Genomic DNA, 8,277 nt, shown 5'->3' with positions numbered 1-8,277 from the left:
CACAAAGGTTTTCCTTAATAGCACCACTCCTGGTAATTGCCTGTCCTGGTTACTCTTGACCCTATCACACTGCTGTATGTTCTTCCCAGCATTTACTTCTGGAGGAAAAGATCTTGTGTGTTTGTAGTCTTTCTCTACCTCCACTGTACCACCAGCTACAGTGTAAGCTTCATAAAGCATGCCTTTGTCAGTGTGTCTGTTCTCACACCACAACACCTAGAACACTGCCTGGGACGTAGTGGTTGCACAACCAAACTGTGTGGGGGCTACTGATGGGATGAACACTGTTCCTTCCACCACACACTGTGCTGTGAAACTGAGGATCACACGACATGCTCTTGCAAGTCTAAGTTCACACAAACCTCTGTAGGAAAACGCACATCCCGCAGGGAAGGGACACACAGAGGAGGACCCCAGTCCTAGCTGGGTGACAAATGAAAATCAAAAGTTTAGGACAGAAGTAGAAAACAGAATAGGAGACCTAGCTAAGCAAAAGAAATCTGGTTTAAGGAAAAAGGGGGTTGGGGAGCTTCAGATATAATTTCTGGAACACTGAGTTGGACCAGTAGCCATGAGAGCCCAGGTGCAGCTTTGCCACAAACCCACGCTGTGGCCTTGGGTCCGTCATTGCTCTACTCTGAGCTTCAAATGCCACGCTTCTAAAATGAGGAAGCTGGAAGTCTTGTCAGTGCTTTCTAGTGACCATTCTTTAACAAAAAAAAAAAAAAAAAAAAGGAGACCTGGGAAGGGGTGATGTGTCCTAACTGCAAGGATTAAGGGGCTACAGTGCACTAGTTCCAAGTCCCGCCACCAACTAAGAAATGAGGTAAACAAGGTTCACTCTTGAGAATCAGCATTACTAGTCAGAGGCCAGAGATGCAAAGCTCTTTGAGGGGTGAGATAGGACTTCTCGGCCTGTACGACCACAACAGTCACCAGTTTCAACATATTAACACGTCTAAAATAGTAATTTAAAAAAGTGTCAGTTAGCAGAGGCCAGAGTGCTCTCTAACCTAGGAAAGAGGGACAGGCCAGAGGCAGGGGCTGGCTCTCCCCTTCTACAACCAGGGCGTCTGGGCGCTCCCTCCCAGAGGAAAGGCTGGCCTCACTGCAGGGTGCACCCTGTCTCTAACAGGCTCCAAGGACCTTCAGGAGAGTGTGGGACAAGGGTTAAGAGTCCAGACTCATCCCATCTGGCTTCAAATCCTGACTGCCATTTACTAGCTACACGCCCCGGGCAAGTTATTAAACCTGTATCTCTACTTTTTCACCTATGAAGTGGGAGTGATGGTAATAGTATGGATCCCCGAGAATTGGTGGGAGGATTAAGTTAATATGTGTAAAGCATGGAGAATAGGGGCTGTTGTTACAAGTCCACTCACAGAGCCACCTGCATGTCTGAGGCCTAATGACATTAAATATTGGTCTCCCCTCCTTCAAATGCCACTTTAACCGAGGTACCTACTTCTTTCCCATGTAGGTTTGCTTACACAGAAACAATGTGCTTGTCACAGAGACTCTGAGAAATTGCCATTCCAGACCCTGTGGTATCTTATGGCAAATCAATAAGTTACTTCTAGTTCTGCCTGGGCCTCCCACCTTGCCTGACCACAGAGGCAAGACGCAGGCATCATGGAAATGGAGGATTTTGGTCTGGGGGCAGATCAGTTTTGATTTCTAAATCATCACACTGGTGTTCTGGTGCCTATTTCCTCCTAGGTATTTTGGGTTACTGCATAGACACTCAGGCTCTGATTTCTCTGAAGAGTGATATGAGTGAATCCTCAGCTCTGAAGCAGAGGGCAGTCCCAACTGCTTTTCTCACCCCACAGTGGTAGACCCGAATGGGCTTCCTATCTGATGCTGGGGCTGCTCTCCCTGCTATGGTACCTTTACATGAAAGAACACAGATCTTGTAGAAAACTGGTGGATTAAAAATGTAGGAAAGGAGGGAGCTTCAAGAGAAAGCATTAAGCCAGGGGCCCCCGCTGACCTGCTTGCAGTGACTTCTCCAAAGAAGTCCAAATGTTTTCATTTCATTCCGGGACACTGCCTGGAACTACAGCTACCCTTTAGGGATTGTCTGGGTTTTAAAGCATTGTCAACTAATAGTGTAAGTCGTTCTGGAAGGGTTAGAGCATGTTCGATAATGTCAACGGTGATGCGCATCAATGGGAATGTGTTTGATAAGATTTCTTTCCTCCTGACATCTTGCGGGGTTGGGTTTACCTTTAAGAACAGCAGATTTGTGAGTTTTATTTTGATTTTGGACAGAGGGGTGAGGTAGGAAGGCGGAAGGGATACACAGAGACTTAAAACTCTTGGGGAGGTCCATGGCACCTGATTATGGTTGAGGGGGAGAACCTGAGAGGTTCAAAGAACAGGAGGGCTCAGTGAGGTTAAGCTATGACACGGGTTATGTTGGCATTCCCAGATTGGCCTGGGAAGGTAACCAACAATTATAACCTTCCCCTGGAAAAACGCAGCCTGAGCTCCAAATAAACAACTAGTAAAGGAACTTTTCAGATACAGCCCATTGAAATTGAGTTCTCAAGCAATTAACTTCCGATAGTGGATCTTGGGGAGAAAGAGAAAGTCCCAGGAAGCACTTGGGACGGCACTGGGGGAGAAAAGATGGGTCAGAAACATAGAGCATATTCGGTGTTAAAGCTGGGAAGGCATTTGTTCCCGGGGTCTGGGGCAGGCAGTGACCTGCTGAAAACCCCCGCCAGCACAGGCACCTCTCCAGAGATCTGGCAGAAAGACGTCCTGCATTTCAAGTGAGGAAGTTTCGGACACTCGGGTTATGCTGACGTCTCATTCTGAGTTCTTGGGACAGCCTTCCCTCTTAACTTTGCGAGAACCTGGGGCCTCCGTCTGAGTCCACCTGAGAGTCCGTGCGCAAGGGACAGACAGGTAAGAACTCGGCACGAGAAGCCAAGCCCCGGTTGGAGGAAGCCCGAGAGAGGAGGCGTGGATGGAGATACAGCTGGGGGTCAGGACTGAGGGACGATGAGGCGGGACGTAAGAAAGGGAAGGGAGGGGGCAGGAGCGTCGCGTGCGGGGACCTCGGCAGCACGCGCGGTCCCAGCAGAGGTGCGGCGCGGGCGCCCGCGGAAAGGGGAGGGTGGAGAGGCGCGGGCTGGGCGGGGTCGGGGAGCCGGCGCGGGGAAGCTGTCCCTGCGGCGCCCGGCGCTCGGCCGAGCGAGGCGGCGGGGGTCTGAGCCGGCGAGCGGCGCGAGGGCGCCGAGGCCGCGGCGGCTGGAACAGGTGAGCGTCCGCGGGGCGGCGGGTCCCCGCCCTTCCCCGCGGGCGCGCCTCCTCCCAGCCAGCCTCCCGGCGCCGAGCTGCTCCGCTGCTCCCCTGGGTTTGGGCTTTTGCGCCTGGCAGCTGGCTTTTTTCCCCTCCCCTGTTTCTGCCTCTCCTTCTTCTTTTAGGTCGCTCCACCCCGCCCAGGATCCGGCGAAGGGGAACGGGCCGGGCTGCGGCTGCCAACTCGCGCGGGGTGCGTGTGTGCGAACTCCCGGAGCGGCGTCCCGCGCCCTGCCTCCGCCCTGCGCGGCGCGCGCTCCTCGCTCCCCGGGCCCGCGGCCTCCCCCGCAGCCCTTCCCCACTTTTCCCCCCTTTGGCAATCACATGGCATTTTAAGAATGCCGGAAAGATGGCGGTAGCGGCGGCGGCGGCGGCGGCGGCGGGGCCGAGCGGCGGGGGAGGCGGCCGGGCGCAGCGGAGCGGGCTGCTGGAAGTTTTGGTGCGGGATCGCTGGCACAAAGTTCTGGTGAACTTGAGCGAGGACGCCCTGGTTCTGAGCTGCGAGGAGGGCGCCGCGGCGTACAACGGCATCGGGACCGCCACCAATGGCTCGTTCTGCAGGGGCGCCGGCGGCGCGCAGCCCCCGGACTCGCCCGCGGGGGTCCGCACCGCCTTCACCGACCTGCCCGAGCAGGTGCCCGAGTCCATCTCCAACCAGAAGCGCGGCGTGAAGGTGCTGAAGCAGGAGCTGGGCGGGCTGGGCATCAGCATCAAGGGGGGCAAGGAGAACAAGATGCCCATCCTCATCAGCAAGATCTTCAAGGGGCTGGCGGCGGACCAGACCCAAGCCCTGTACGTGGGCGACGCCATCCTGTCGGTGAACGGAGCCGATCTGCGGGACGCCACCCACGACGAGGCGGTGCAGGCGCTGAAGCGCGCCGGCAAGGAGGTGCTGCTGGAAGGTAAGGGGTTAACGCCGCGCGGGCCGCGCACACACCCCCTCACCCTTCCGCCGCACCCTCACTCTCGCCCACGTGCGGACACAGCCCGGGGTTCCGGCGAGTGGGGGCGGCGGGGAGTTTGGACAACTTTACCCCACCTGGGGGCAACTTGTCCCCACGCTAGAGTCTTTGCCGGCTTGGACGCGGCAGGGGTGTGTGAAAGGGCTTGGCGAGCAGGGCTTCTTGAGCTACGTGGCAGGCACAGGGTCTTGGTGCCTAGTGCCCGGTGTCTCATTTTTACCCGCGGATAATCCAAGTGGAGCGTACGTAGGGGTAGGACGTGGTTCTGGAAATGAGGGGCAGCCGTCCACGCTCCGGTGAGAGCTCACTGAACAGTAGCGACTCCGAGAGTTCTGCTTTGGCACAGTTGTCCTCAGGAGCCTGGGCAATCCGGTGAAGAGGGTTCCGTCCCAAAGAGGACAGAGAGGAGGGGCAGTGTTTGAACGCTAAAACCCCGTCACCCTTCCGGACTTCCCTCTTTCAGATTGGAAGCCGGGCTCACGCCGGGGACTTGTGCCAAGGGCTGGGTAGTGTGTTGCGTCTTTGTGCACAAGTTCCCTTCTGGTGCCAGGTGTTCGGCCGGTCAGTCTGGATTCCAGGCTGCTCCTCTGGGTGGAGGGTTGGGGAGGCAGTTTTTCTGCTTGCATTTTCCCGGGATTTTTCCCGAGTAGTGTGCAAACAGTTTTGCATTTTGAAACAGTTTCTCCTGAGTGTGAGGCGTCTTCGAGACGACTCTCTTGAGATCCTATGAGCCCAATCCCCTAGTTTTTCAAGTGAATGGAATAAGTAGTCGCATTACTGTGCCCTTTTGCTGTTAGGAGGGGCAGAAGGGCAATAGGGTATTAAGTGGATAATCATTGTCCTTTCCCACTACGTCTGTATTTACTTGGTAATTGCCTCTCTGCCCCATAGCTTCCTTTGTACATACCTCCGTTAACACAAATATTATGCAATTATTTTTATCTATTTACCCAGCTTTCCCCTCGCTGTAGATTGAGTTGTCTTGGGTCTTTTATTTAGTTATGGGTCACCTCCCTTGAGTTTAGGTGCTCAATGATCTGCAAGCTGAGTGAATAAGTAAACGAACCCACAGCCACAGAAACAAGAGTGTTTCAACCCAGACCTTGTAAACTGGTGGTTGATTTAAATCCTAAATTAAGGACTTAAGTCAATTTCCTGCTCACCAGATGTGGTGCTGGGGTGTGAAACTGCGAAAGTTCAAAGTTGAGAAGCCAGCCTTGTTAACATGTGACGGCTGATGCAACTGTCTGGTACATGATAGTCCACCTCCTGCCTAGAATCCAGAGGCTTCCCCCACCCCCACCATTATTTATCTAGAGGATTTGTGATGTCTTCATGTTTAATTGCTACCCTGGATCCAGAAAAGTAGAAGGCTATTTGCTTTGGTTTGATGATTAACACAAGCAGAAAAAAAGTTTTCTTGACTCAAGTGTGTTGGTTTGTGTGACAAGGGGCAGGTGGGATCTGGGTAAACCACTGGACACCTGCTCAGCTTGCAATACTTATCAGGGGGGACAAAAGGCAGGTGATTTCTGTTTCAAAGCACTGCCCTTCGTTACGACTCTTCTTCTCCTTGGTTTCCACTTAAAGAATAATGACTTAGCAATAGATAAAAAAAAAAAAAAAAAAATCTCTCACCCAGAAAGAGGAAGGAAAGGTGACTCCCTGCAGTTGAAAATAAACTTAAAGAAAAAGAATCAAGCAGTTGTGTGACTTTCTGGATGCAGCAACTGAAGAGTGAGTTTTGTAAAAACCTCTAATGTGACATTCTTGCAACATGCCCTCCTGTGTTGCAGGTAGGACCTCTGAGGGAAGGCCCCTGGGCCTCCTAGACAGGAACCGCCTGGGCTTTGGGCCACAACCTTCTTCCCAGCCTGAGTTTTTAGAGATCGGGGGCAGTAAGAGAAGCAAGTAGAGGCCCCGCTCGAAACAATGTCTCTTGTTCTGAGTCACAGTGTTGGTCCTAAGTGCAAGAGGTGTGATCCTATACCATCAAAGCAAATATCACACACATATCCCTTCTTTTTTAGCTTGGACTAGTACATGGGTGACCAGCTGAAGGGGCAATCAGAGCCACCAGAAAGGCTTCTTAAAATCACATATCTAGTTGCCCATATCCTGAAATGCAATCTTGATTGCAGAATTTCTACAGAGGAATGGCTTTGTAGACGTAATCTGCTTGGACGAGAGGCTTAGGGAGATGTTTCAAAGATATGTTTATGTGGAAAATGCACAGTTTTTTACTTAGGTTGCTTTTTTTTTTTTTCCTGGCCTGCCGATGGAGATTAGTTTAGTCCCTTAACTACAGCCAATACGCACCCCATTACACGACGTGCGCCCCCTAGTGGAAAGTCGCTGCCTCTGCTAGTGAAACGCTCTGAAATGAAACGGCTGAACCCCAAGTTTCAATCCCTGCCTCCCAGTTGTAGAATCTACCACAGAATTAACCTCCTTGAGCCTCAGTGTCTTCTGAAAAAAAGGAAATAAAGAAACTCGGCTAGACCTTCTTACTTTACAGGGCTGTTGCATGGAAGAGAAATCTGAGAATAAAAGAAAAACAAGACATGCATCAAATGACTGCTGTGATTAGTTATGTTGCCATTACATGAAATGAAGGTGAAATTGTCCTAAGGGATAGTCCTTTCCTCACACTATACTAGACTTTATATTTCTTACTTTTAGTCTCCCTTTAGTTTTTTTACTATGAAACTGTAATGATAGGAGACCATTCCTCTGCCGGAAGGGAGTCATTACAATCGCTAACATTTGGTGAGCACTTATATGTTACAGGCTTTACTTGGATTTGTTCGTTACACTTTTAGTAACTCTGTGAGGCTAGTACTTGTTCCCTGTGGGCTATTTGCTTCAAGTAAAATAGCTAGGAGGTTTCCAGGTCTGTCTCACTTAAAAGCTCATACAAGGGCACCTGGATAGCTCAGTCGGTTACATGTCCGACTTCAGCTCAGGTCATGATCTCACAGCTCATGGGTTCGAGCCCCGCATCGGGCTCTGTGCTGACAGCTCAGAGCCTGGAACCTGCTTCGGATTCTGTCTCCATCTCTCTCTGCCCCTCCCCTGCTTGTACTCTGTGTGTCTCTCCTTCTCTCAAAAGTAAACAAACAAATAAAAGCTCATACTTGTAACTTCTAGGGGAAATTGATACTCTGCGTTTCTCCTTCAACTATATACTTAAGTTGGTTGAAGTTCCTCAGTTATTGGGCTCAAGATGTTCTTCCCCACTCCTCAAATATGCTGAAGTGCTTGGGACAGCCTTGAGCAGGAAAAGCCATTGTGTGGGCTACTCAAAAGGGAGGGACAGAAAAGAGGATTGAGTCTAAAAACCTTAATGCACCAAGTGTATGGCTCAACTTCACAACAAGGCAGGGCCTCTATCATTGAACACATGACCAACAAGGAGACTAAATTATAATTCAAACTGAAAATAGAGTGAATAGACAGGGCCACCTAAGTCAGTGTTTAGCCAAATATTCATCAAAGTTAAGGTCAGGTATCTTCACATTATGAGCTCATTTCCTATTTTAGGGGGTAAGATCAGGGACCCTACATTCAGCCATGCAAATATTGAACCCCATAATGCCAGGGGACGCCATGTACATGGTGTACAATGAGAATGGCACCCTGTGGAGTTGGGCAGGGTACAGCTGCGTGAATATCCTTGGTAGTTCTGGGTCAGGGGAGGGGTGAATTTTTTGCCGAGATTGGTAGCAAAATAGTAATTTGGAATCTATCGACCTTTTTGTGACTGAAACTAATAAAATTAGTTTCCCCATAACTTTGTCCAGATTGAGGAGTACAGAATGTTCTGGAAGACACATATTGGGGTATGGAAGGTAGGGGTGGGGGGATGAACAGAATCATATCCGGGGCCAAAAGGTATCCTCCGGAACTGATCCAGAAGAGATGGAAACTCAGAGAAGGTCAGAGACTGTTGTTGACATGAACCTTGTCCGTCAAAGCTCCTCCCCCAGTACTGCTCCCAGGA

The 8,277-nt window shown here is 51.0% G+C and overlaps 1 protein-coding gene across 3 annotated transcripts in view; it reads left to right on the top strand.

Annotated features, from left to right (window-relative positions):
* Positions 1–2,789: 2,789 nt before the first annotated feature.
* Positions 2,790–8,277, top strand: part of SNTB1 (syntrophin beta 1) — a 235,171-nt gene continuing 229,683 nt past the window's right edge. The window contains exons 1-2 of one of the 3 annotated variants that reach the window (XM_060611234.2): positions 2,790–2,916; positions 3,438–4,214. In XM_060611234.2, the coding sequence (XP_060467217.1) occupies positions 3,662–4,214 (553 nt within the window). In that variant the 5' untranslated portion in view covers positions 2,790–2,916; positions 3,438–3,661. Of the gene's footprint in view, positions 2,917–3,132; positions 4,215–8,277 lie in introns of those variants that run through there. The other 2 variants (XM_060611233.3, XM_078441968.2) reach the window with 2 other exon arrangements.

The sequence above is a fragment of the Panthera onca genome, chromosome F2 (assembly GCF_046562875.1).
Source record: "Panthera onca isolate mPanOnc1 chromosome F2, mPanOnc1 haplotype 2, whole genome shotgun sequence".
Lineage (NCBI taxonomy): Eukaryota > Metazoa > Chordata > Mammalia > Carnivora > Felidae > Panthera > Panthera onca.
Note: the sequence above shows the minus strand (reverse complement) of the source record. Positions and strands in the feature narration are given on the sequence as shown.